The sequence below is a fragment of the Pezoporus flaviventris genome, unplaced genomic scaffold (genome assembly GCF_033815535.1).
Source record: "Pezoporus flaviventris isolate CSIRO_AGI_PZ_B2104156 unplaced genomic scaffold, CSIRO_AGI_Pfla_v1 ptg000031l, whole genome shotgun sequence".
Classification (NCBI taxonomy): domain Eukaryota; kingdom Metazoa; phylum Chordata; class Aves; order Psittaciformes; family Psittacidae; genus Pezoporus; species Pezoporus flaviventris.
This window is the reverse complement of record NW_026892579.1, coordinates 44,420,968-44,448,796: the sequence shown is the minus strand read 5'-3', so window position 1 is coordinate 44,448,796 and position 27,829 is coordinate 44,420,968. Positions and strand designations below refer to the sequence as shown.

The following is a 27,829-nucleotide window of genomic DNA, read 5'->3' as shown; positions in this document are numbered from 1 at the left end:
TACTTTCTGGTTTCTGTCAAATTTGTCATAATTCTGGCATGGTAATGAATCACGCACTAAAGCAGTCATCCCAGTCCGATTAAAACAGAACACCCTCTAATGCCCACTCCTGCCTCCCAGTTGAAAAGAAAACCACAAACCACAGGAACCCACACTGAAGTTGTATGATCCCTCCAAAAAGAGTGCATTCCCCTATGCTGGGAGGGAACAAAGAGAGGTCATTGACATGATGTTAGCATTTTTATTAATGAAAATTCAAACTCTTGATTCCACCTTTTAGTATTCAAAATCAGGAGCAAAGAACGGAACCATACATAACAAAGAACCTTGTTTTTTCACAAAACAATGGTCTGATCTCTCCACTACTGACCACTGCATAAAGAAAATCTCTCCATTTATAGTCCCCAGGTGCCTGCTACTCTGAAACTTTGTTCTCCTAGCTACCCTCTCACACCATCTGCATGATTAAAGAGTCTCCAGAAGAGAGAGACCATCTTCAAAATTTAAAATAAGTTCAAAATACTTTGGATTTTTCTCATTTCTGCAATACATTTCTCATTTGGAAAATAAACTATAAATAAGCATTCTCATCTGCCCAGAGAAGAAATAAACTATCATTTTGGCTAATTATAGACTGTATTATCTATAGGCTACTTATACCTTCCTTAAGCACATCTGGAATTTAGCTTCCCAACTTTTTAAGCCTTGGCCTTTACGAAGAAACAATTAATACTTTCATTAAGGCATGGATATACTAAATTTCTGTCGTTATACTTCGGTAAGAGTGGCCTTCCTTCTGGTTGGCCCACCAAAAAAAGTTATGAGCACCTAAACACAGGCAAGAAGGCATTTTCTAGTAAGCTGTTGAAGACAAGTTTTTTTTTTTTTATGTAGGAACAGAGACTGCTTCCATATTAAAGAGGCAGGAAGAACACCTTCAAAATTGTAATTGTATTCAACTTTTGCCTTTTAAACCAAACATTTACATATTATTTGAAGAATCTGCAATATCATCATTAGATTTCTGCAACTTACCCTTCATTCCAGGCTAAGTTGGTATGAGCTTCAGATGTTTTTTTGTATCTTATTAAAGAAAAAAATGCCCCAAACTATAAATGTTTGATTAGAACAGACATCAAACTTCCTTACACGTTAGACATGGCAGCTACAAAACCAGAATATTCTTACATTGCTTATTCCATTCTTTGGAAGACGCACACACCCAAAGAACAGTTTATTATAGGGTATGGCAGATATAAATCTAGCTACCCTTCAAGGTACATCTGCTGTGTGTCTCTATCTGGTCCTTCAGAGATGATCAATAACAACCAGCATCCCAGGACTTCAAATCCCATTTTAAAACTAGCAAAATTAAGTTAGTGGAGCAGAATGGAAAATTTCAGTTGGAAAGAGCTGTTATCACTTTGTCTTATTAAGAATATCCGACAGTAGTGCCAGCACTATTTTAGTAAGTCTGTTTTTATAAGCAGAAGGACTAATAGCTGTACACAAACTCAGTGGAAAAAAACTTGTTTCATATATAAACCTCCCTGTTCCCTTGTATACTATATGCTGATGCTTATGTATCAAGTTCAGAATGTAATCAAGTCCAGAATAACTTGTACTTGCCCATAATCAGTTATCTGGACTTTTGCTAACATTTTGGTTTCAAACTTAATGTCCAGTATGTGGTATTTCACAGCACTTCATATTCATCAAACCTGTGCCTACTTAAAACTGACAGATCATACTGCAGAAGCTTTGAGAAAGAACTTTGTAAGAACTGAAGATTAAGAGTTCATTGTTACCATGATGTATTTTATGGAGAACCTAACTGATTTGGATTCTTCCTTTTAGTCTTTCAGACAGGGGAAGGGGACTGTCTGCCCATGCATAAGACAGAACAGCACCTTTGGCTTGCTGTGTGGGGCCAGAACCCAACCTCTCAAACTGCTGTTCTGGACTCTGGAAACAATTAACATCCCTTAAAGAGGATGGTTTTGGAGTTACTTGCAATGAGAAACTACTACCATCTTTTTTTGAAGCGGTTGGTTTCTCCTTCCCTTCAATTATAAGCGCTGAGTCGCTGTTTGTTCTTTTGCCAGAAACGTTACTCTTTTTCTTTGTAAAACATTTTTTAAACTGACTATGGTTCTGTTGCCTTTTTTGCTGCTCATAAATCTGATTTTTATTGATGATCCCATCATCACTGTCTTCACTAGAAGAACACCTGTTCTGACACACACTCTTCTTAAAAGAAGTTTTCCAAGTAGCTTGAATATAAGCTTTTTCAATGTGACAGCCAGTTACAATATCTGCTGGCTTTTGAGACACCTGAAGCATTTCACACCAAGGAGGAAGCGTCCCTGTTGTTTGCCTGCTGAGGGCTAGAGATGTTGAACTGCTTATATTATGGCCTTTCTGCATCATTCCAGCCAGGCTGTCGGCTCTTTCGTACTTATCTTGATAAATGCGCACACTGGAATCTTTTGTGTGTTTTTCTGATAGCACGTTTTTACTTTCCTGCATCACTTTATTTAACTGACAGAAGGGGATGTAATCTTCATCAAGAGTCAATGTTTCTTTTGTTTGTTTAAAACATTTCAAAGGCTCCAGTTGCGTTATATCTGCAGACAACAAAGGCTTCGATGGCATGGAAGTCTTCTTAAGTATTTGCTCAGTTAAAGACTCCTTCTGAAGTTGCCCCATAGCATCATTCAAAACCAAATCATCTGCACTATCCAAATGATGCTGATCAGACTGCATAGCATCAGAATATTCTGACCTATTTCTCACTGTTTCATGATCCAGTGGATGTGAGTGTTTTATGCATGCAGTTAAGTTAGCTGCTGGATCTTGGGCATCACCCCCATGTGCTGGTGAACCACTGAAGAAAGTTCCTTCCCAATCAATACTGCTCAGCTGTAGACCAGATGTTATAGAGGAAGCTGTTGACATCCCCGAACTTTTAGTAAACTGTGCTGGCAATATAGATGAGTCAGCCACAGTACTCTGTGAGTAACGTGATGCAGTCAGAGGAACTGCTGATGCTGGCTTTTGAACAGTAGATAGGCAGGAAGCTGTAGCTAACACTGTATCTTTTGATTCAGTACTTCCCTGGTGTAGCTGATCTTCTGGGGGAGTTTTTCTATCCAACATGGAATCCTGCACAGGAGGAATTCTACACCTGGCTTTCAAATTCATTTGAGACAGAAGATTGGTAACTTCATCATAAACATTTGATAATTCCTTTTCTTTTGGTCTGTCTTTTCTGTCTGAAAAAAATAACAGGGAAAAAGGGCATATCAAAATGGTGTATTAACCACAGTTCAGATTTCCTAGTATTACAAGTATAAAATGGTAAGATAAAAGCACAGTCCCTGCAAGATATGACCTGATCTTGACAAAATATGATGTTGTTCAATGGTAGGACAAATGTTTGTTACTTTTGCTTTATGTACTTAAGACCCAAAAGTTCATAAGACATATGCTTTTGGACTTACTTTTCTGTTTCTTTTTCCTAACTTCTGACTTTTCCACTTGATAAAGGGCAACAATATCAGGATAAGCAGCCTGAAACAAAGACTCCTCTTCTACGGTGACTACAAACAGCTCTGCAGGCTCATTTTCTCCATCAACATAATGGTCTAAAAAAAAAAATAATGAATGTACATTAGACAGATATATACACGCCTATCAAAGTAGGCAGTAAGAAAAAAGAACAAAATATTTGAGTATAAAGAAGGTATGTAAAAAGGTCAATAGTATAATGTTTGAGATTTAGCTGCAAGTAAAACTTTCTTTCTTTTTCATAGTTTCCTGGGAACATTAAAGGTAGAAGTTTGTCAGCACAGAAAAATACCTAGCTAGGAAACAGACACAGCTTCAGGTATTTATAGTGAGCCAAGATTTTACTGGTTTACATACTCTAATAGAGTCCAGATCTTATTAAAATATACCAGAAGAAGTACCTGAAGATAAAGTCCCATGTTTTCTAGATAATTGTTTTTAAGCACTGATTTTACTTTTAGAGTATGTGAAATTTGATGCATATTTTCTATTGTTTTCAAAGAAGAGTTTCCAATCCAACCCATGTTTCTTTGCCTCATAATGTCATAAAATTCTACTCTTTAAAACATGCTCTTTTTCTATTAAAAGCTTTTTTCCATAATGTACATAGAAACAGACCTACCTGGTTTTTGCCACTCAATTTCAAAGCAAGGAATTCCGTTTTTAACACGTGCCTTGACTATCCTGTAAGAACAAAAAGGTGGCCATTAAAAAATTTTGTTTAAACAGGAAATGAAAAAATATCTAAATATATTTTAATACTCTAATTTGTAATGATTCAGGGGAAAAAATATTCTTGTAAGAGTAAAATAAATGCACCTTTAAAAAATACGCTACTTCTTCGTATAAGTTACACGTATAATTTAGGGTCTAGAATTGAGCGCGGAAACATTTCTCTTTTTTAAAATGATACAGCTCACCAGAGCATAACAAGAAATCAAAAAGCTATTCTGCAACAGACAACCATAACACAGACTTGTACAAACAGCAGTTTGCTATCTTCAACTAACCTACCTGAAAGATAATTCCTGCTTGATTAATCTGATCTTCCATGACAAGGTGACCCACTTTGTGGATGACAGAGAGGCTGTGGATACTGTCTACCTAGACTTTAGTAAAGCCTTTGATGCTTCTTCCCTCAGCATTCTCCCAGAGAAACTGTCTGCTCATGGCTTGGATGGGGGTACTCTTCACCGCACCTTAAATTTTAGGGCTCTTGGGGGTGTTGCCTGATATGAGCCAGCAGAGTGGCCAGGTGGCCAAGAACATCCCGGCTTGGATCAGAAATTGCTTCGCTAGCTGGACTAGGATTGTCCCCCTGTACTTGGCATTGGTGAGGCCACACCTTGAATACTGTATTCAGTTTTGGGCCCCTCACTATAAGACTATTGAGGTGCTGGAGCATGTTCAGAGAAGGGCGACAAAGCTGATGAACGGTCTGGAGCAGACGATTTATGAGAAGTGGCTGAGGGAAATGGGACTGTTTAGTCTGGAAAAAGGAGGCTCAGGGGAGACCTCAATGCTCCCTACAACTACCTGAAAGGAGGTTGTAGTGAGGTGGGTGTTGGTCTTTTCTCCCAAGTAACAGGTGATGAGAGAAAATGGCCTCAAGTTGTGCCAGGGGAGGTTTAGACTGCATATTAGGAAAAATTTATTCAGCAAAGGGTTATCAAACATTGGAACAGGCTGCCCAGGGAAGTGGCAGACTCACTATCCCTGGAGGTATTTAAAAGATGTGTAGATGTGGCAGCTGGGGACATGGCTTAGTGGTGGACTTGGCAGTGCTGCGTTAATGATTGGACTTGATGATCTTAAAGGTCTTTTCCAACTTAGAATCATAGAATAGTTAGGGTTGGAAAGGACCTTAAGATCATCTAGTCACTTAAATGATCCTATGACTCTAAATCCCCAGAGAAGCTGTTGCCACAGACAGTAATTTTCTGAATGACCAGACAAGGTCATTTATATCTTTTGCATCAGACCACAAAGGAAAATACATGAGCTGAGCAGGAACAGTCAGTCTTTATGAGATTTTCTAAAATCATTATCTAGACTAAAAGCATTATCTACACTCCAGTTTAATAGTATCCCACATGTAAAGAGGCTCCTGATGAATCATTACTGCATTTTTAAACATTTCTTAACAAAAGAAATCTTCTAGAGCATGCATTATCTGCCTTTTAAATTCTTGAAACACTAGAAAGTGTTATAAACAGAGTATGCCAATTAATTTGCACATCAAGGTAAATGCTGGCAATTCATCTACCCAATCTGTTTAAAAAGCAGCCCCCAACCAGTCTCTCCACTTGTTTTAAAGGTAGCACTGAATAGAACAGCTTCCCTTCAAATAACAATTTAACAAACTATGACACATCAACAGAAGAGATACTATCACATTGCTATAGACTGGACTTCTGTCCCCCAAAATTAAGGTCTATAAAATCTTGAACAGCATCAAAGAATGTGGAAAATCTACTAACCTTCTTGCAATACATGAATTTGGAGGGAAAGGGGAAATTTGGGTTTCATTTTGAAATGGAGATCATCAGATACTAAAGTAAGTCACAATTTCCTTCACACAGTGCAGTTGAGATTTGCCCACAGGCACTGTAGATTATGGAAATTTACATAAATTTAAGAAGATTAGATCATAAAATATATATATACTTTAGAGGTCTGGTAGAATATGCAGATACTAATTATGGCTCAGAAAACCCCTGATTAACAGAATCCTGGATGATGGGAAAATATTCTGGGCAAAGTAATCACATGATTATTTTCTTTTTTTTTTTCCTGCATAACCATTTTTAGAAACAGCATACTTGGCCATTTTTATATTCCTTAATGCAGCAGTCCTGAATTAAAATGTTGTTTTGAGAAGAAGAGGTAGCAGAATAGAAACATAAGGCAATGATTTCATCAGACACACAGTACAATGGCAGTCAGTAGGTTCAGTAAGAAATCAGAGACCATGACTGAACCTGTAGATGATCATTTCTAATCCTAGGCTCTTATTTTGAATCACAGAAATCATTTAAACTTCTGCTAAGAACCTGAGAAGAGGATCAATGCTATATTGCTAGATCTCATGTGCAGATCCAAAGAATGAGAACAGAAAGTAAGCATAGGAAAAAGCAGGCATTGTCAGTTAGAATGAAAGGAAGCTGCTGTATGTATTACTTTGTGCAGCAGTAGTGTAAGAATTGGCGTTCTGATCTAAATTTTTCTCTCTATTCAAAATGAGTATACAGCTTGAAACAGAGGAGGAAGAAAAGCATTGTATTTCTCTAAAGGAGGTAAAACCCCATGATTTTCCATCCATCAGCAGAAGAAAACATATTAAGTTCCAGAAATCAAGCTGCCTTACCGTATTGCCTGCATTTGTTTCGAATCAATGTATCCATATTTTCTCTGGATCATATCATAATATGTCAGCAGTACTAACAGTTTCTTACAAGCATAATGTTTGTTCCATTCCATCTTCTCAGAAGCAAATATCTGTCAGCAAAAAAAAAAAAAATAAAAAATCCCACCCCAAACTGTAAAAGTTTCTTATACTTTTAGGTATCATGCTTAGATAGCTATGTAGTAGCTAGTAATACTGGAAAGTGACAACCAAAACAACAGCAAGTGACCTTTTTTCTGAGTACTCTTTCTAGTGGGAACCTATCCCATCCACGGCAGGAGGGCTGGAACTAGATGATCTTAAGGTCCTTTCCAGCCCAAACCATTTTATATTTCTACGATTCTGCTTTTTTACATACTGTTCATATCATCTGATTAGGCTTTCAAAAAGATGAGGTATATTAAGAAGTTGTAGCAAGATTATTTAATTCTTATTTCCAATAAAATTACCAATGAAGTTCAAAATCACAGATGCCTGCCCTACTAATAAAAATATTAATACTTAAAAAATTACAGAGCTGAATGTCCAGTATTTTGTTACATACCTGAAATGACAATAAATTTGGCCTTTGACATTCCTTTATGTTGATTAATTTATTCTTGTTTACAAGAAATTCTTGGATGACCTTGAGATAAAACAAAAAGAAGCAGTTTAAGAGAAAGCAGAAAACTGACATTTTAAGTAACTGATGAATATTTAATCTTTAAATAGGCTTCTTTGTTACCTGAGAGAATGGAAAGCCCTCACAACTGTTAGCTTTTCTGCAGGTAAAACAAATGTGTTAGGAACCAAATATAAATGGAAAAAATGCAGGGAAAAGCAGTTCAATTTTCAAGACATTCCTACTTTCTGATACTGTCCTCCACTGCACTTGCTTGTTTCACTCGCTCTAACTGATGCCATTCACAAGAGCAGCAGCATTTGGGGTCATTGGGTTTGCAGTAGCTAGTGCTTTCACAGAATTTGCATCCACTGCGCCCATGCTCCTTGTAAGATCCTACAGAAGCAGAGACACAAGTGTGAGGCAAAAAAAGGTTTCCAAAATCTCCAAATACACAAAAGCTTAGAACAGGTATGAATCTGACATGAATACTAGTTATAAGCTGATCTGAGTGCATTAGTTGTATTTATATATCTACAATGAAAACTAATAAATACAATCAAGCTCTCATTTTTTGGAAAACATCTTCCCCAACAGTTTCAGACCTTATGCTGAAAACTTTATTACCCAAGACTACAGAAGTGGTCTGTGACAAACTGGAAAATAGAAGTAACTTATTTGAAACAGGCTTTTCTTTCTCCAAGTGATGGGTTTGAACGAGTTCACTTATCAAAGATGCTACCAAAATGAGGTTCCTTAAGATTAATTTCTTTTTAAGAAGACACTGCAGCAAAACCCAGCAATGCTAATGGATTCAGTCCTCTTGATGCAAGACCAACTTAGGCAACTAAGGAAACAGCTGCTTGTCAGTATAGCATACTTTCTTCATTGATAGCATTAAAAGCGCAAATATCTGAGAACACATAACAGCATTGTGGTAACATTTCATCTGCTATCAACTACCTTCACACTTGAAGAAAGGTGGTCCCCAGCCTCCAATTATTTATATAAAGATACATATACATAATACTGAAAACAGGAACACAGCCCACAAGCTGAATGACAAGCAGTTTTTAATGCTATTCATAAAAATACCCCCAGACCAAAACAAACCAATCCCCTTCCCCTCCCCAGAACAAAGAGTAAATAATCAGGCTAGAAATAAAATTCAGCTCTCTTCAAACTGACCTGGATGATGGCACTCAGAACAGTGAATTACCCTTTTAACAACTAAAGGTGGATTATTATCATACTGAAATTGTTCTTTCCATTGCTCAAATCTAAAAGGATGATATTAAAAGGATTTAGAAATATTTGATCAAAGAAGCAGTTTTCTAATTAAAGGGATTATCTTTTTCATTTTTTTACAATGAAAGTGAAAATTCTACAATGACTTTTTTTTTTTACAGTACATTATATAATTGTTGGATTTCTAGTGTAGACACACACATTATGATAACAAACAGAGAAAACCTTTGGTATATCATGTCCTGATCCACAACCCAGCTAAAACCAGCAAAAGTCTCTCATCAGTCCCTGTGACTTCCTTTCCAATATATCAGCTTATATATGCTAGCTCAAAAGCTAGGAACCAGATAATATTTAAAACAATTAAGAAGCTTGCCTAGTAAAACACAATTCATTTAGCAAATGTAAAGAAAAGAACATGGTAATCTCTTACCCCCCCCCCCCCCCCAAATAAAGTATTACAAACTACCTTGGAGCTGAAGTACATACTTGCAAGTTTGAATAAAATCAAAGTACATCACCATACAACCTAAATTTTAATTTTACCTTTGCAATAAGTTTTGACCTCTCAAAGTCCCAATTAACTTTAAAGCTTGTTCCTTCCCAACCCCTGGAACGCCCTATAGAAGCAGAAATATGAAACATTATTTAATGAAAACCAGAAAAGTATTCAGATTTTCATAAAAACTGCCTTCATAATATTAAGTAGAAAACTGAAAAAAATTGTCCTAGATATTGAGAATAAATTGAGAAAAATAAATTTTAACCAAGTTCTAACATCAGAGAAGGTGACATACTATACTGTACTACCAGTGTAACACAGATAGGGTTGTTTAGAGCCTTGTCCAACCAGCCTTGGAGGTTCCTTTTCTGCAACCTAGCTTATAGACTGAAATCCAGAACTTTGTAGTAACCCCTTGCTGTGGTTTAGCTAAGTACTGTACAGCCACTTGCTCACTCATTGCTTCCTGCCCTGCGTGGTGTGGGGAGGAAAAAAAGGTAAAAACTCATGTGTCGAGATAAGAACAGTTTAATAACAAATAAAATAAAATACAGCAATAGTAACAACAGTGATAATAATAAAATGCGAGGGGAGGAGAGGGAGGGGGAAGAGAGGGTGTGAGTGTAAACAAACAAAAAGAAAATTGAAGTGATATACAATATAATCGCTCACCACCCATTGACCAGTACCCAGTCCGACCAGAGCAGTGATCAGTCCCTTCCAGGTAACTCCCCTCAGTTTATATACTGGGCATGACATGCTGTGGTATGGAATGCCCCTTTGGCTACTTTGGGTCAGGTGTTCTATCTCTGTTCTACCCCGGCTTCTTGCACCCCTTCCTCACTGACATAGTATGAGAGACTGAAAAGTCCTTGGTCAGGGTAAGTGCTACTCATCAACTAAAACATCAGTGTATTATATGCATTATTCTCATACTAAAGCCAAAACACTGTATCAGCTACTCAGCCAAAACCAGGACACCCCTAGACATACTGAAGAGTGAAAAAAATCGATTCAAAACAACCGGAGAAGAAACAGAAAAATGATCCAAAGGCTGGAGCACCTTTCCTATGAAGCCAGTGTGAGAATTGGGGTTGTTCAGCCTGGAGGTCCAGAAGACCTTATTGCGGCCTTTCAGTACTTAAAGAGGACTTATGAGGAAGATGGGAACTAACTCTCTAGGAGGGGTAGGGCCTGTTGTGCTAGGGGAAATGGTTTTAAACTGAGAAGAGGAAATATTCAGATTAGATATAAGGAAGTTTTTTTATATGAGGTTGGTGAAACATTCAACAGGTTGCCCAGGGAGGTGACAGATGCCCCACCCCTGGAAACATTCAAGATCAGATTGGATGGGGCTCTGAGTAACTTGATCCAGTTGCAAATGTCCTGCTCATTGCAGGTGGGTTGGGCTAGCTTCAAAGGTCCCTTTTAACCCAAAATATTTCATGATTTAAAATGCACATACTGCTTTTCCAGTTACTCTTTCAATCTTAATCCTATTTTGCCAAGACTCAGTATAGTTGACTAAAAAGATTGTATTGAGTGTGCTTTCTACAGCATTATTACAAATAAATCTTTATCTTATTTTTCTTTAGCTGTAATGGCAAACTGAAATGTGCAACCATATGAAATAAACGTACATTCAAAACCAGTTAGGAGTTCTCATTGGACTGCAGCCAGACACTCGGATAGAGAGTCAGCTTCTGCAACGAAATCATCAGCTTGATATATATTTAACAAAGTACAATTATAGAGTAGTATTCTCATTTTTCTGTTCTGCCAATCCCCATCCCAATGCATTCCTGTAATTCAGCTTTTGTTAGAAGTTTCTATCTTCATCCACTTTGCTCATGCATTATCATCCACTTTAATGGCTGTAGTAACTCAAAATACCTATCTGACATTACGTAATTATTTCACCTTAGGACTATGCAAGAACCTGGCATGCCGGGAGCTGCTACTTCCATTACAATAACCACTTATTAGTCACTAGGTTTTTAAACTCCCTATTATTATCATAATTCTTACAAAATAAATGTATAATAATAGTAAATAACTATTTAAAGTTTTCTATAACAGAAATAAGTCTTGCAAGAAAAAAATAAAATAGAGATTCAGCATTATCAGCTAGTTTAAAATGACAGTTTTATCGAACTGGAACACAATATATTTAAAGCATAACTAGATATACACTGCAAGTGTGAATGGGAGCAACCATTGCCCAAAGTCACTGTACAATGAACTGTACAGAAATCAAGTTTCATTCGACTGCCTTCCCATTTCAAACAGCCATTACAACAGCTTCTATTCAAAGACCCCCAAAAATTCCAGAGCTCACAGAAAAAAAATAAAACAGTGAAGTAGTAATGAGTGAGATGCTTCTCACCTCATTCATTAGGTAAACTTTCAAGTAGGTGACTTCTTCAATAAATAATATATTTACAAATAATAGAACTAAAAGGGGATACATCAAAACTGCATCCAGAACTGGCAACACTATTAACTACAGGTTAAAACAATCACTACTAAGTTTTCCAAGCTGCATAGACAAAACTCAATTTTCCACAGCTACTCTGCCAGGGATGTACTTACACAGTTACAAAGTATCCTCACAAACAATTGAGTTTTCACAACTTTGCTCAGTGTAATCAACAGCTAAACTTTTGTCTTCAGTTATATACCAAGTCTGGAATACCACATAACAGCTTTAGAAAGATTAATGTACACGTACTGTTTTGATTATCTTTAAGCCCTCACAAATACAATTTACAGCAACTTACCAAGCATCTTCTTCAACTAGAACTCAGTAATTATGCACTGCATACAATTTTGTCAGCATGAACACATCATCGTTGACATACTTTATTGATTTTCAAGGCAGTGTAAGTACCTAATAAAAACTAATTATACTGCTTACCTTTGGAAGATAATCACAACCCAGAAGAATAGCTAGCCCAATCAAAGATTCTCTGTCACAACCAAGCTTCTCCTTAATAGAGGACATTGTGTAACAGTCAAGATGTGGATCCTGCAAGAGAAATTCATTGCATGTGTTATTTTTGTAACATCGGGAAGGAATCGCCCTGAGTCACATTCAGTTATGATTGCTTACCCACCCCTATTCACCCACATCTGCAGGAAATGGGTCTATCCCCTAAGATGGGTCTGAGAGAAAAAAAAATAAGCATCAATTAAAATTTATGAAGTTATTCATGGACAACACATGAACAACAACAGTTACGGAATTACATGTTTTAAATTGTTAAAAAAACCCTAAAATAAGCCAAGGGGCATTTTTATTGTTTGCTACCTGTAGAAAAAGTGTGGCAAAACTAACATTATCCAGTACTACTGGCTGCGCAAGTCATCTCAGGAACTGCAGTTTTTAAAGTCTATGTAAACATTTCAATGTGCTACTTGAGTAAAAAAAGAAAAAAAATTGTTACCTAGAATATTAGACATGAGCTATGGAACTTCTGAAACTTTGAAGGGTAGAGAGACTCAAACACAACAACATGAAATCAAGATTAACATGAATCAAAACATAGAATATTGCCTCCATGCCCTGCTCCCCCAGCAAAATAAAAACACCACACATGCCAACAACCCAAAATAATCCATTGCTCTGGAAGAGATGTCCCTGCCAGACAAACACGAATTATTTTTTTTGGGTTGACTTAGGTAAGTAACAAAGTACATTAAAATATTGAGGCCACCTTCATTTTTGGTGATAAATGACACAGCATACCAGGTCAAGACAAAGCCCAAACACAGTGCCATCAAAGGAAGTCATCATCCATCAACTTTAACTACTTGATTTTTTTAAAAGTTAATTGTTCACAGCACTTTTTTTTTATTGTTTTTTCTCCTGTTACTGGAGCATTTTCTTAAGTCCTTCAACTGAACATTATTTAAAATACCAACCCCTATATCATTTTTCCTCCACTTTCTTGTTAAATTCACTAGACAGAATATATGCATTCCTTTCTATGATATAGATAAAAAGTACAAATTACAAACACTTGGGGCTGCCCTTTGCCAGGTCTGGAAAAATACATTCCTAACAAATCAACACTTCAGCTCAGTGTCATAAACTGATTATGATATAAATGTACAATGAAACCTTATTCATGTTCAACTGGAGACTAATTTTATTAATTGTAAGTATATTCATAATAAAACAAACCTTTAAGACACAAGCATGTGAACACTTATTAGACCTATGAGGCTGACCACTCCTATATGCCCTTAATGGTAAATTTATAGGAAGCAATTACTTCACTAAAATTCTCTGTAGAGGAGAAAAGGGAGGGGGATGGGATTGGAGAGGGGGTGGGAATAAAGAGATGTAGCAACCTTTGATATTATGCATCACTAGACCCTTCAAACCCAGACAATAACCTAAGTATTCTTCAATTCAGTAGTTTTGCTCTCACATTCAATACACAAATTGACAATGAATCAAACAAAACGTCTGTGTCTTAAACATACTACTTTAGAAAAACTCACCTATGAAAGAATAATATCCAAGTAATTATTTCAAATCCCTTCTTTCTCTTTACATTTTTGGGAAAAGTATAAAGAGAGGCTGAGAACAGGATGAGGTACACTACCTTAGCATTCATTGCAAAGTTCCTATAAACTGTTTGAGCTCCATATAAGAAGACATCTCCATCATTGGTAATGCAGCCATCAACAAGTCCTTCTGCACTGAGGTAGGCACACATTGCCTCTGCTTCCCCAGCAGCTTGAACCCAAGGGACACCTAAACACTCCAGCAGTTCAAGACACTAAAAGAAGAAATCCAAAAGGAGAGTGACTGAATGCTAAATTAAATCTACTTATTAGCATGCTTTTTTTCAGAGTGTATACAAAACTTGTTACTGTTGCACTGTCTATAGAACACTACCTCAATACAATTAGTACTTCAGAAGAAATACAGTCTACTGTAACAGTGGAAAGAAATATCCAAGAGTAAAGTTACAGGACTTAAAACACAGCATGATTAATGGTTACTCACACTTTAAATAGGTATTTAGGATGTTTTCAAGAGAAAAGTAACAAAGCAATATTTACTTATGAGAAGCAAAGATGTTTATTAACTAGTAATACTGGGCTAGCGCAGACATCTTTCAATAGACACCAGACTCCCCAGGAATATCAAGCATGAAAGTACAGTACTATCAGTCTAGGAAAACTGGACCACAGTGTAAGACATTCCGATTGATACTTAGATATACTACTTACAAATTTCAGTAAAAAATTCAATCTATTGAAGCCATGAGCATTTAGAAATTCTATTTCATAAAATTTCATATAGATAAAAATATTTGCAAGAAAGAATGAAGAATAAAACTACTGAATAGGAGGTCTTTGCAACCAGAGTTGTCTCAATCATCTATACAACTGACTATACAAATCTTCCTTTTAGCCAAATCCAGTAGGTTTCCAGCAAGTATATTCTCTTATCTATTCAGCTAGTTTTCCAAATCACAGATCTAGGTTACAAAACAGTTTTGTGGACATCCCTGTTTTCACATACACCCCGATCTAGGAAACAAAGTATCAATTACAACACGACAAAAGAAATAGGAAGTTGAATTTCTTTAATAAACACTCAATTCTGACTATGGCTTACTACAGCATAACATGCACACAAACATGAAACAAGGAAATTATTCTGATATCGTCCTCTTCTACAAGAGCAGTTAACAGATGCTGTAAGGCCCAATTGCAACGGTATATGTTCCCTCAAAACTCAAAATACTGTTGAAGTGTGTTGTATAGAAAACTACTAATTGTTTCAAGTTTTTGTATTCAGTTTGGTTAAGATTTCTATCATATTAAAAATACTGAAACACAGTCTCAATTACTCACCTCTTTCAGAATGGCTTTAAATACAGATCTCCCTGTTCTTGCAGCTCGAACTTTCTTTGAAGGTCCATAGCGCATCTCATTCCTCTTACTCAATGTGTCTGCTTTCAATCTGGGGGCCTCTCCTTCCATGACAAACACTAGCTTAATTCCCATTGATGTTAAGAAAGAGATCCGAAAAAAGAGGTTTCTGCAATAAAGCAAAGTGCTCCGTAAGCTGCAAAAGCCTGATTTCTTCAGACGTTTCCCTTAAATCCTTCAGCCTACCTCAGGAATAATCTTAGCTTTCTCTCCATCTTTTACGATTTCCTCACCCTCAAGCTAACAAACTTTTTATCTACATCCCTGCCTTTGGTTGACATTCTTTTGCTATGAAGTTGTAACAGCTTTACAAAATTTCCAAGGAAATACCATACAAGAACAAGAATGTAAGCAAGTATAAAAGGCTTAATAAAAAACAAATCAGCATCCAAAGCCTGCTTCTGAACACATAACCACACTGATTCTTTCGTATCAAATTTCCATCCCAAATCTGTCAATACAGTACATCAGACTCTGAAGTGATTGAATACTGTGTTATTACACAGACTTACAGATATCACTACCATGCCAAGCTATTTCATACACAAACCAGCGACACTGATGGACAGAATTTTGCAAGAGAACAATAATAACTATTTGGGTCTATAGCAGTAAAATTGAGAGCAGTTAATATCAGAAAGCGTACACTTTTCCCTGTAATTCCAGTATCAAACTTTTGAAAGGAGCAGACCAAACATTCATATCACAGTGACTGACATTAGTCTATATTTAATTTTGTACATTTGCTATTGGTAAAAAAGAATAAGCTGATCTGTTGAGGCTACTTGTTTTCATAAATGATATAAAAATCTATCACAATAAGTTTCTGTGAAATATTTAGTAAAACAGTTCAATTTCTAACTGCCTGAAAACGTATCTTTTTTTTTTTTTTTTTTGGTAGAAATCTGTTTGCCTTCCTTTGGAAAGGCTGCATTAGAGATCTGGACTGATGCTTCCATTCCACTGCACACAGGACATCCTATCAGAGGGAAGTAATGACTTTGGTCATGCTTCAAGTTTTATAGTTAATTATCCATTTGGTGTCATAAGTACAACATTGTAAGAAATTATTCTCAGAAGATGCTGGTATTTCATACCAGCTGAATTCAACACAAGCCACAGAAACATCTAACAGCAGCCAGTAACTTGAGATTCTTGAGCTAATAACATGATGGTATTTCATACCAGCTGAATTCAACACAAGCCACAGGAACATCTAACAGCAGCCAGTAACTTGAGATTCTTGAGCTAATAACATGACATTTATATAAAATTGCATACATTTTTCTTTTTGTCAGCATCATTTGCAGAAAACACTGCTTTGAAGTTACAGCTGCTTATACTTGCTCATCCCTTAAGATGTGATTCATTTAAATTAAAAAATATACATACCCTTCAAGTTTGTTCATAAGCTTGAAGTACGATTTAAACATATTTAATTCCACATGGTGTCTAACTAGAAATTTATTTTATAAGCCAGATCAGGATAGAGCATGCAAGGCTGTCACTATGCTCTGAACTGACTAGCATCCAAGCTGTTGTGATAAACAGTTTAACCTCCCATACTACCTTCCATCACACAGCTTCAGAGATAGATAGGAATTAACCCATTGATTTGTGTTCCTTGATAGTCCGTGTATCACACAGAGCTATACCACAGTAAAACAAATATGGTTCTGCTTAAATCCATATCATCCTCATCTACAGTTGGGCCCAAGAACTTATATTTGCACCCAAGCATTAAGCTGAATTCAGCCATTATGGCTGCATCTTCACTTCAAACCCTTTATGTATACAGCACAAGTGATAACAAGCCAACACACTCACATGGATTTTGGAGGTAGTCTTAAATTTGGAGTAACTGTCATACTTAAACAGGTATAAGACTTCTGGCTACAATAATTTATATGGATACCATACCTCAGATGTGGCTTGGTCACTACTCCAATCATGTTTTTAACAGTCTGTGCTTCACAAACCCACAGGCTTAAATCAACAGCAAGTGTTTTTCCTTTGAGACTGGTCAAGTTGACAGGTTGTCTCACAGGTTCAAGGATTTGCCACAGATTAGTCACTCCCATTTCTGCAGCTTCTTTGTTGTCAGCATGAACCTTTTAGCTGTGAAGACCAAGCAAAATAAAATACTTTCAGTATACAGTATGAAGTATATCATGAACATGAGGCTCAGAAAATAAATATTTAGTCATCACCAATTTTACTTTTATGAGCCAAGAACACTTTCAATCAAGCCTTCCAAGTGTGTAGTGACTCCAGCTCACAGATGGTTTATTACTAAACACCTTCTTAGGGCTGTACATTTTCATTGCTAATGTCCTGAACATAAATAAAAACAAACTCAGTGTATGTGTGCAAGTAATTCATTTCTAAATCATGCACAACACAAGCTTTGTGCAAAAAAAAAAAAAAAAAAAAAGGAAAACCACACCTCTTGAGGGAATTACTTCCTGATCTGGAGTGGCAGGACTCACATTAAAATGTTTCTGTTCAAACAGAAATAGCTTAAAGCTACTTGAGGAATACTTACTATGAAAACAAAACTTGAACTTTCCTTAGTATTCCAAGATGATATAAAGAGGGTCAACAACCATGGATTCTGGCTCAGAAAATTCAAGTTGGACTTTAGGAAAAAAAATGACAAGGGGTACAGCAGCACTGGTTGTCCAGCAGTTACAGAATCTCCGTGCTTGGAGATTTTCAACATCTAGCCAGCATACTATCTTACCAGTTTAATCCACTACTGGTGTGGAAGTCCTACTCTGAGCAGGGAACCAGCACTGATGACCTCCAGACGTCCTTTTCAACTAGCATTTTGCAATTTATAATGGTGTGACTGCAGAAACACAGCAGCATGTATGTCTATTACCATATAATTTTGTTATGGTGTGATTGGCACTACCTATAATGAATACCAGCTGAAAACATACAGCCATTAGGTGGTATATTTCTTTGTCTCTTATTTAACATTACTTCTATACCTCTGTCTCTATGCTACCACACTATCAGATTTAGATTTTTCTTCTTTTCCATTATTCTTGTTTTCATACCTTGCAAGTTCTATATAAGGCCTCTACCATATACTCTACTTTTCCCCCTCACGATACCCATCTATTCCTGCACTGTCTTACTGTACAAAGTTTGCCTCATGCTTATTTCTCTATTTTTCTCTCTTTTCCCTCAATATTAGAAGATAAAAATCAAATAAAATCTGGAATGTTTTGTATTTCTCTCTTTCTGATTTTGGAACTACAATGTACTCAAGATAAAACCCTCCTCTGAATAAATCGTGACTGGATAGGGTAGCTGCCAGTGCTCGGAAATCAGTTGAAGACATCCGAGGAGCTATGCCACCTTGCGGCCTCTAGTGAGAACGGCCACGTTAAATTCAGCAGCCTTCCACATTCCACATCAGTCTGCCGGAACAGCCAAGCCTGTTTTCATAGAGTGTGCTGCTTTATACCTTAGAATTGTTTCAAAGCAGGGCAGCTGAAATTCAGAAAGGCTGTTTTTGAATCAAGTTCTCACGTTAAGATTTAATTTCAACAGAAATCATGTTTCTCTAATCCATTTACCTACTACAGTCACTCAACCTGATTTTAGTCATATGCATACGTGTATTGCTTTTGCTACTGCTACACCAAAAGCACATAAAAGGAGTTAAACACAAATAAACATGCAAATACATGGCACAATTTCTTGAAGTCCAGGATGGTCAATTTCTCTGATGCACAAGGGAGGCCAACAAAAGGCATCCAAACCTTCTCAAAAGAGAAGTGTGATATTCAGCATCAGCGAGATTTAACAAGAGAACACCTAGCAGAAAAAGGGACGTCTTTTTTAATGTTTGCATTTGGCTCCTGCCAGTCTGCATCAACACAAATTCTTAAAAACCCCTTGCATTACTTGCTTGCTAAATATTATTATGGACTGTCACACACAATTAATAGAAAAGACATACACTAGAAATAATACAAATAAGTATAAAAACTTGAAAACTACAAAAAATGACCATTTTTTCCCCATTATGAGATAATACTGTTATTTAAGAACACACATTTTCCTTGCGCCTTTCAGTATATATCTAGAGCAGTTATGGAAAAGCCCGTGAGACCTACTAGTCTTTGGTTTTTTGAGCATATCTTGTAAAATACTTGGAACTGGATCTTCTATACAAACAGCTCTACCACCTTTAACAAGAGTGATCTGTCTACTCAGATTTTATTGAGAAGCTTTGTTCATTACAAAGCTCTGATGTGTTTAGAGAGATGGTATCTTCCCAAGTAGGAAGACTGAACTTTGAAGTCACTGAAGACATTATGCTATTACAAGATCATTGACAGGATATATAAACTCAAAAACCTTCCCATTTCTCACTGGGCCAGTATGTTCTTTTATAAAACATAGCTCTTATGTTTTATAAATTGTGTTTAAGTCTGTATTTTACCCCACAAAGTTTTTCATCCAGACAAAAAAACAAGTCATTTACTTGAAGATAACTACAGAGTACATTTAATGGCGAAATTTTACCCAGGTATGTCTCCACTCATTGCCAAGGTAATCTGCAAAGACTGACAAGCATATACTTTATGTCTAACGCAGATGCCTTTAATAAATAAATAAAAAAAGGGGGAGAGAAAGAAAAAGAAAGCTCTCAACACGTTTGTAACAACTCCCCCACTCCCTCTGTGCTACGGCGATACCCCAGCGCCTGGCTCAGCTTTGCTTCTAAACCTGAGCACCCGAAGCACAGCAGTGACATGCTTCAGCATTTACAGATTTCTCCTCAAACTCTTACATTTATGCGTGTCCTTCCCCTCGATGAAAACAAACGCGGGAGGTTGCCTAAAAGCGAGATAAGAGGACACGCAGGCGTCTCAAGCACAAGCATTCAAAATTCCCGCCTTAATGCCAGCCAGGGGTAAGAACGCACCGCACAGATAGAAACTGAGCGTTTCCTAACCCCCTGTGAGGCGAGAAGCCTTCTTGAGGGCTCTCCCTGCCCGCTGAGGACTGCGGACCCACCACCCCGGCTCCAGGCCTGCAGCCCGCTCTCCCGCAGCGCTGCCCGCCTGCGAGGGGACGCTGGCGGAGCGAAGGCTGCGGCACTTTCAGTGGAGAAAGTGGGAAAAGGGGGAGGGGGGACATCGGCAGAAACTTACATCCCAGTTGGAACCCCGAGAGGCGCGGGGACACCGAGCTCACCAGCTACCGAGGCCCCGCAGCAATGGGGAGGTAAACGAACGACCCAGCAGCCGCCCCATCCTCTCGAAAACGGCGGTCGCGCGAGAACGTTCTGCCTGTGGCGGGGGATGAAAATGGCTGTTGCGCGGTAACGGCTCACTAGGGGCGGGAGCGCGCAGGCGCAATGTCTGCGCTGGCTCTTCCGTCGCAGGCGGGTAGTTCCTTGTGGCTCGTTACGGTGGCCCACTTCTAGCCGTCCGTCATTGCTGCGTGGGCCTCAGAATCTGCCCGGGGTCCGAGCCGGCGGTGGCGGTTGCAGCGGCCCCATCTGCAGCGGCGCTGAGGAGAGGTGAGGGGCGGGCGGCCTGGGCGGGCTGCGGGGCCTGGCAGCCTATGCCAGGCGCGTCACTTCTCCCTATGAGCGGGGAACGGCTGGGAGGGAGATCAGCTGGTCGGTCATAGGGCAGTGGCAATGCCCGCTTTCTCTCGGTGCGCCTTTCGGCGGTGTTTCTGTGGAGGTACGTTAGCAGCCAGAGAGGGCTTTTGCCACCCGCTGTCCAGCATGGCTGCCCTACCCGGGGCGAGGACTGACCGTCGGCTGCACGGCTTTGGCCGGTGGTAGCCGGTGTTGTGGAGACCGGAGCAGGGAACGGGTAAGGACTGAGAGACGGCTGCTGCCCGGGCTATCCATCCGCGGAGGGACGGGTGTAAGTTTACTGGGCGGTGAGTGGGTCCTTTCAGGTTGTCTGCGGAAATTGTGGGGCCAAGCAACAAATAACCATGAAATTGGAGGTGCGAATGGGCGGGATTTCTGCCCCCCTCTTTCCTTTGTGCCTCCCTACAGAAGAGGTGGAGCTGCCTTCTACGCTGTTGTTGGCCAGACAGGGCTTTTCCAGTTGTTTGGATAGGCTGATGTAGACTTTCTGTGCGTTGGCTCCAAATGTATTCAAAGAGGAGTCGGGAATGTCAGAGTCGTGTAATCTGACTTGGGATCTCTGTCACAGATAGCCCCTAAAATCACAGCACTCCATTGCTGTGTATGAAGCTAGGCTTCTGACTTCCGTCCTCTGAAACGTGTGCCTTTTAAGTTCCCTTTCTTCATTACCATAAACTCTAGAAGTAATTTCTTACTTGCTTGTCACTTTGTGTCTGTTTAAACAAACAGTGTGCTACACCCCTGCAGAAGAACACATCTCTCTTCTTCCTCCCACCCTATGCTTCCTCCCCTATCTTGCATTCATCCTGCGGTAGGTCTGCTCTGATGGCTTCTACCTACTGTTTTCCTAACTGGACAAAAGGCAGTCTGGGTTGTAGCACCGTGTAGAGTGGTTAAAGTGGATGTTTTGAGTGCCAGCCGCTTCCTATCTCACACCAGGCCAGCACAAGGCTGCTAGAAAGCCAGTGGAGGGGCTTTGGTGGCTGTAGGTTCGTTGTGTCTGCTGTGGGTGAGGCCAGCTGTGACCAGCCAGGTAGGGAAAGGGGAGAACGGCTGTAGAAGCACACCACAATGGAAACTGGAAAGAGGTGCCCTTGGTTAAGTTGCAACATGGGCGGGCAGCATTGCATGTCACTTCCAGTGCATGCAGCCTCTGTTTTCCTATACTTTGATGTTAACAGGGCAATTACTTTTCTACATGTAATAGTCCTAATAGTTTTATACAGCACGTTTGGGTATTGAGTTTTAATTTTGTGCTCTCTTTAGATGTGTAACTATTCTAATAATTTGTGGTAAACCTATGATGTTTTTATAATTGGGTCTACTTGGTTCCTAATTTGTAGGTCCAGTTTTTGTTCCTATTCTCACTGTAGCTATTTCAACCACTGGCACTTGCCGTAATAATTTCTGAGGTGACTTCGGTACTGTTTGCTTCAGTTCCAATTAGGTTTTATTTGCAGTACTAGCTCTTCAAGAGTTCCAGAGTCCAGACTGTCCTTCCTTTGGCCTTCATCATGCTTGGATTACATGAGTGAGTTCTCTTCTAGGTTATTTTGTTCTGTTTTCCACTCTTCATGTTTTGTTTTTTTAAATGTCCCAGTGGTATTGTGATAGAACTCATAGCCCTTATCTTTGGTTCCCACATTAATAATTACAACATTGAAACTTTGTGTTTTGCCTTCTTTCTAGAGAGAAATTTTAATGGAACAGCAGATTGAATGAATGCTTGCCTTCATATTAAGGTGATGGATAAATTCCAAGAGCATAGAAGTGACTCAGGTCTGAGTACTTAAGCACGAAGACATGTTTGTTTGTGGAGGAAACTGAAAGTAGCTTAGTAAAAGTTACATAAACTGAATCATGAAGTGTATTTCCTCCTTGGTTTCTGTGTGTATGGTATTAAACTAGATAACATAAAATGGAAATGGCAGATTCCCTGTAAATACTTAATGAACATAATAATAATCCAGTATTTGATCCAAAATCCCTGCCATACAAAACTGTTACAAGAATGTCAGATGCAAAAATTATTGCATTTCTGCGTTTGCTTTGAATTTTATTTATTGCACTTATGGGGAAGAGATGCATATTATTACTTTCTTTATAATTTAGATCCTGTGTCAACATAGACAGAATTGTTAGACACTGTATTTTATAAAACAGTGAATACCTGGAATAGAAATTAAATACTCTTTGTAATGATGTAACAGATTTTAATGTTTGTAGTGTTTCATATAATAAGTGCTACTGTCTCTGGTACATGGTAGTTCAAGCTATCTGATGAGAACATTAAGCTGACACAAGTAAAAAAAAGCAGCTCAAAGAAATATGTCTTTCTCTACATTGACCTAAATTTACAGATCTGCACGTTGAAATAGTTGGGGACCTTACTTAATTTAAAAGAAAAAAGCTTTTTCCTGCATTATTTTTTATTAGCTTGAAGTCGGGGAGATAAGACAGAAATGGAAAAGACTGCTCCTTTCCATTGCAACCCTATTTTAAACTACGACTTCAGTGATAAGATTTATAGTTTCATAGTGTTTATTTCATTGAGTTCTCTGTACATTCTCCAGGTTACTAATCTGGAGATATTTGAAGAGCAAATGTGGAGCAAGACACAAAGAGAAGCTCTGGGAGGGCATTAGTGCTTTAATGAGGAGGCCTCATGAGGTCCTGAGCTGTACACTGTACAGCTGGAACTGCTGTGCTGATCCACCCAACTTCCTCACAGACTGTGCCATCTTCCCTGGAAGACACAGGAGGTCTATTAGGAACCGTTAGTGTGACCTTCTTGGATTGTCCTATCTGTCCTGTTGGACAAGAAAGTGGTCATTCATTATCCTTAAATGTATTGTTGACTAAAATGTTCTGCTGCCCAAGCTGCCAGTGTGTTTAGGCTCACACAGTCAATTTGGTCTCAAACTGCGACACATGGTATCAACTTTGGACATGCAGTGTCTTGTGCTGGTCATTCTTTCTTGCACCCCACCCGACTGAAAAAAAAAAACCATCACAGGAACAATGCTTTTACTCAGAATTTTCCTTTATTTGACTTTCTGTATTAATTTTCTAGGCATTTATCAACTGCATATATTAATACACTTTCTGGCTGCACAGCTCACTTTAATCAAACCTGCATTGATGCTACGAATCATACTATGGCAGCTATGTACTTCTTACAACTTAATCTTCAACTCCATAACTAACCAAAACCAATTACAGCAAATTTCCCAAACTTTAATGTACCAAGGTAAATGGAACCGAAGTTGATTTTGTTGTTACTCAACAAACAAATTCATCTTGACTAGAATAATGAAGTTGTGTTTCTTTTTTTCTAATACAGCTTCATAGTAAGCTTAGGCTTAAATTCACTGAAATTTTTGTTTTGAAAAAGTATTTTTTTGTTGCAATGTGTGCTATGATCTTAATATATTTTTACCAAAGTAAATAAATTAGTATGTCTATGCTATGGTCTGTAGGTATGTTTTCCTCTAGAAGACTGAAAGCTACAATATTTCATTACTTTAATTTTTCAGTGGTCATGGGTAAGAGAAAGGAAGAAAGTATTTCAAAGCCTGGATCCCATAAAAGGCAGAGACAAGAACACAGAGATGAACACAGCGATGAATCTAATGAAGAGGAAAATTTCCTGTCATCACCTGATAGTAGTTTCTCTTCACTGTCAGTGAGTTGTTTAAAGAGTCGTGAGGGGAAAGATTCAAGAGAAGGTTGATATAGAAAAGTTCTGTGCCTTTGAGTGATGTTGAAATAAATATCTCGTGTAGACTTCAGTGGAACCAGTGTTGATGAGGACTTCTGCATAAGTTCATTCTTACCTTATTTGTTTTGGGTCATCTAGTTATAACATTCATAAAGCAACAATATTCTGGTTTTATAGAATGAATTCTATGGAAGTTCTCAAAAAAACAAATAAAGGAAATGGGTTTTGTTTGATAGAAATGTGGTATATTTGGTTTATGGTTGTAGTAACAGCAGAGAAACCCAATCATTTAGTGAAAGAAGTATCAAATACTTGTTTTCCATAGCTGACACTTTCAAATGTCTAAAAAACTTCTACTGTTTGAAATACATATTTTGATGGAAATGAAACTTGAAAACAGGAATACTAGTTATTTCTGCTTTTCTGTAATAGGTGAATTCTAATTTGATGTAGGATTTAAAAAAAATAAATTCTGAGATGGCAAATACATGTATTTGCATACAGTGGCTTGTGTATTTAGACTGGACATTAGGAAGCATTTCTTCACCGAGGGCATGGTCAAACACTGGAACAGGTGTGCTAGAGAGGTGATTGATGCCACAGTGTTTAAGAAGTATTTTAACAATGCCCTTAATATGCCTTAACTTTTGGTTAGCCCTAGATTGGTCAGGCAATTGCACTAGATGATTGTTGTGGGTCCCTTCCACCTGAAGTAGTCTATTGTGTAGGACACTATGGTAGATTTTTGGTACACAGAAGCATCATGACTCAATTCATTTTCGTGAACAGCAGCTGTTCTGTGTCATTGGTTTATTTTTCCCCAGGACTTTGCTTTCTTAGAAAATGCTGCTTTTCTGAAGTACTGGTGATAAAAAGAGTTTCCTGTCAAAATAATACTTCACCAGTTGAACAGTGGGCTGTCCCACTTTGTTTCATTTCCCCTTTCCCGATTTAATTTAATTTCCCTGTTCTAGGCCATACTAAGAATTCTCACAAATAGTATTATTCAAGTAACAAAACAGTGTTTCTATGATGCTGTTTATTACTGCTCTGATAACTGTAGCATCTATGATCTTTATCTTTTATGTTGTATTAATTGTAAGTTAGTTATGGGGAGAACTGAATGTTACTACGGGTGAGCTTCAGTAACTTCCTCTTATTGTATTATGTAATGGCTGTGTAGCAAGCAACTTTATAGCGTTTCATGAAGCCCTTCTCATTTGCTTGTAGCTTGTAACCCTTGATGTTTTAGATTGTTCAGCCACTTGAATTCTCATTATATTTAAAATAGATAAAGTGTATCATTAAAATGCATGCATAACACCAGTTTTAATTGTTAATCTCTAGACTGAAGGGGAAGTTGGCATAATTGAAGGTATCCAGCTGAAGAACTTCATGTGCCATTCAATGCTGGGGCCTTTCCAGTTTGGATCAAATCTCAATTTTGTTGTTGGAAACAATGGAAGTAAGTATTAATTGCATCCTTTATTTGTCAAAGGACCGTTTAGTTAATCATTTAGAAGGTGTAATTTTTATTTGAAGAAGAGTTGCTAGCCATCATGGAGATGGACTCACTTCTGGACTTTGGAATGACACAAGTCTATCCCAGTAGCTCAAAGCTTGTGGAAAAAATTAGGTCTTAAATTTGGAGAATTTGTACTTTTAGTGCATGAATACATAAGTAGTCAAAAATCTGTAATACGGGTGAACTGGATAAAGAGTAACAAGAACTTCTTTAAAAAAAATAACAATTCTTCTTTTACAGGTGGAAAAAGTTCTGTATTAACTGCTCTTATTGTTGGACTTGGTGGAAAAGCCACCGCAACTAATAGAGGTTCCTCATTAAAAATGTTTGTACGAGATGGGGAGACGTAAGTAAAACTGTTCTATTTTTAAGGTTGAACATGTTTAGTGATTGTGATTTAGGTTAGCTGATCGGTTTTCTGTTTTCTTTTGTTTTCTCTGTTGTCCTGCTGGATCTACAAGATTTGAATGAAAAGCATAGCACTGAGGAGAGCATATATAAATAAAAAAAAAAAATACCAAAACACACAAAATGGATCAGAAATTTTACCAGTAATTTACCAGTAGTTTACCATTGTCTCTGAACTAGCTAACAGTGGCATGTCCTGCGTGTTACCCAGTCCTTGTGTATTAGTTCTGCTAGGCACTTGAGTATCCTACAGAACAATCGAGTTAATTGGAAAGGAATTATTCAGAAACTAGTTATCATTGTTGTGCAAAGAGTGAAGATAATTCTTTTTCTTTCTTTCTCTTGATAGACTGACTATACAATATAGAGACCTTGACATACAGGTGGATTATTAAGTGTTCATAAAGTGGATTCACGTTTGCTGCTAAAGTAGGGATAACAAGTTTAGAGGAATCACTAAAAAGATAAGAGGGGAGGTTTAAAAGTTTACATGAAGCTGTAACTAAAAGCTTCAGGCTTTTCCTTTCAGAGGTGCTTGGAGTAAAATTGTTGGCAGTAACTGCCTTATGTATAATAACTTAATGCTTCAGCATCCACTTGAGAAACAAAGTATTAATTCAGAACTGAAACAACATCTCATCTTCGTAAAAGTATGCCTTAAGCATTCATCTATAGATTACTTTGGTTAGAGATGGCTGTAGAAGCGAAGTAACTGTTTCTACTGGAAGCCGGTTTCGGGACAGGAGATCTATTGAAACACATAGGGGCACTCGAGTGGGAAGAGAAGGCAGGGGAAATCTCCTGCAACTGTTTGCTTTGTGTCATGATGTATCTGAAGCATAGAAGGTGCAAACATGTTAGTGCGAGGCAGACTTTCTGGCAGTGTATGTTTTGTGATTTGGCTCAAAAAACTGATGCTGATTTTGCTGAAAAAAACCACAAATATATCTTGTTCTGATTGGTCCTGTGACTGACTTTTGCTGTGACCTGTATAAGACATGGCAATTCTTGTGGAAAATTAGAATGTTCTGAAGTTACTTTCTTTTTTTTTTTTTTTAGGTTTGGGACCAATTTCAGTTGTCCCTTTTGTAACTTTTGTATTTTTTTATTTTAGTTCTGCAGATATTTCTATAACCTTGCGAAACCAAGGTAGAGATGCGTTTAAGCCAGAAGTGTATGGTAGCTCTATTATTGTGAATCAGCGCATTAATCTGGATGGAAGCAGAAGTTACAGACTGAAGAGCAAATCTGGTTGGTG

The 27,829-nt window shown here is 37.9% G+C and overlaps 2 protein-coding genes across 9 annotated transcripts in view; one reads left to right on the top strand and one right to left on the bottom strand.

Annotated features, from left to right (window-relative positions):
- Window positions 1-229: 229 nt before the first annotated feature.
- Window positions 230-20,609, bottom strand: GEN1 (GEN1 Holliday junction 5' flap endonuclease). Of its 4 annotated transcripts, none has more exons than XM_061460870.1 (14): window positions 20,510-20,609; window positions 17,203-17,400; window positions 15,205-15,391; window positions 13,941-14,117; window positions 12,245-12,355; window positions 9,372-9,445; window positions 8,766-8,857; window positions 7,823-7,973; window positions 7,701-7,737; window positions 7,521-7,601; window positions 6,938-7,068; window positions 4,193-4,254; window positions 3,504-3,647; window positions 230-3,275 (listed from the first exon to the last, which is right to left on the bottom strand). In XM_061460870.1, the coding sequence occupies exons 2-14, from the start codon at window positions 17,361-17,363 to the stop codon at window positions 1,831-1,833; spliced, it is 2,853 nt and encodes a 950-aa protein (XP_061316854.1). In that variant the 5' UTR covers window positions 17,364-17,400; window positions 20,510-20,609; the 3' UTR covers window positions 230-1,830. The 4 variants fall into 4 exon arrangements, with proteins under 4 accessions (XP_061316854.1, XP_061316853.1, XP_061316855.1 ...); XM_061460869.1 differs by having other exon boundaries at window positions 20,460-20,595; XM_061460871.1 differs by lacking the exon at window positions 20,510-20,609 and adding an exon at window positions 18,026-18,137.
- Window positions 20,610-20,678: 69 nt separating this feature from the next.
- The window catches only part of SMC6 (structural maintenance of chromosomes 6), a 30,652-nt gene continuing 23,501 nt past the window's right edge, over window positions 20,679-27,829 (top strand). For 3 of the 5 annotated variants that reach the window (XM_061460867.1, XM_061460865.1, XM_061460868.1), the window contains exons 1-6: window positions 20,679-20,830; window positions 22,607-22,659; window positions 24,454-24,602; window positions 25,986-26,103; window positions 26,404-26,509; window positions 27,686-27,822. In XM_061460867.1, the coding sequence (XP_061316851.1) occupies window positions 24,459-24,602; window positions 25,986-26,103; window positions 26,404-26,509; window positions 27,686-27,822 (505 nt within the window). In that variant the 5' untranslated portion in view covers window positions 20,679-20,830; window positions 22,607-22,659; window positions 24,454-24,458. Of the gene's footprint in view, window positions 20,831-22,606; window positions 22,660-24,437; window positions 24,603-25,985; window positions 26,104-26,403; window positions 26,510-27,685; window positions 27,823-27,829 lie in introns of those variants that run through there. The other 2 variants (XM_061460866.1, XM_061460864.1) reach the window with 2 other exon arrangements.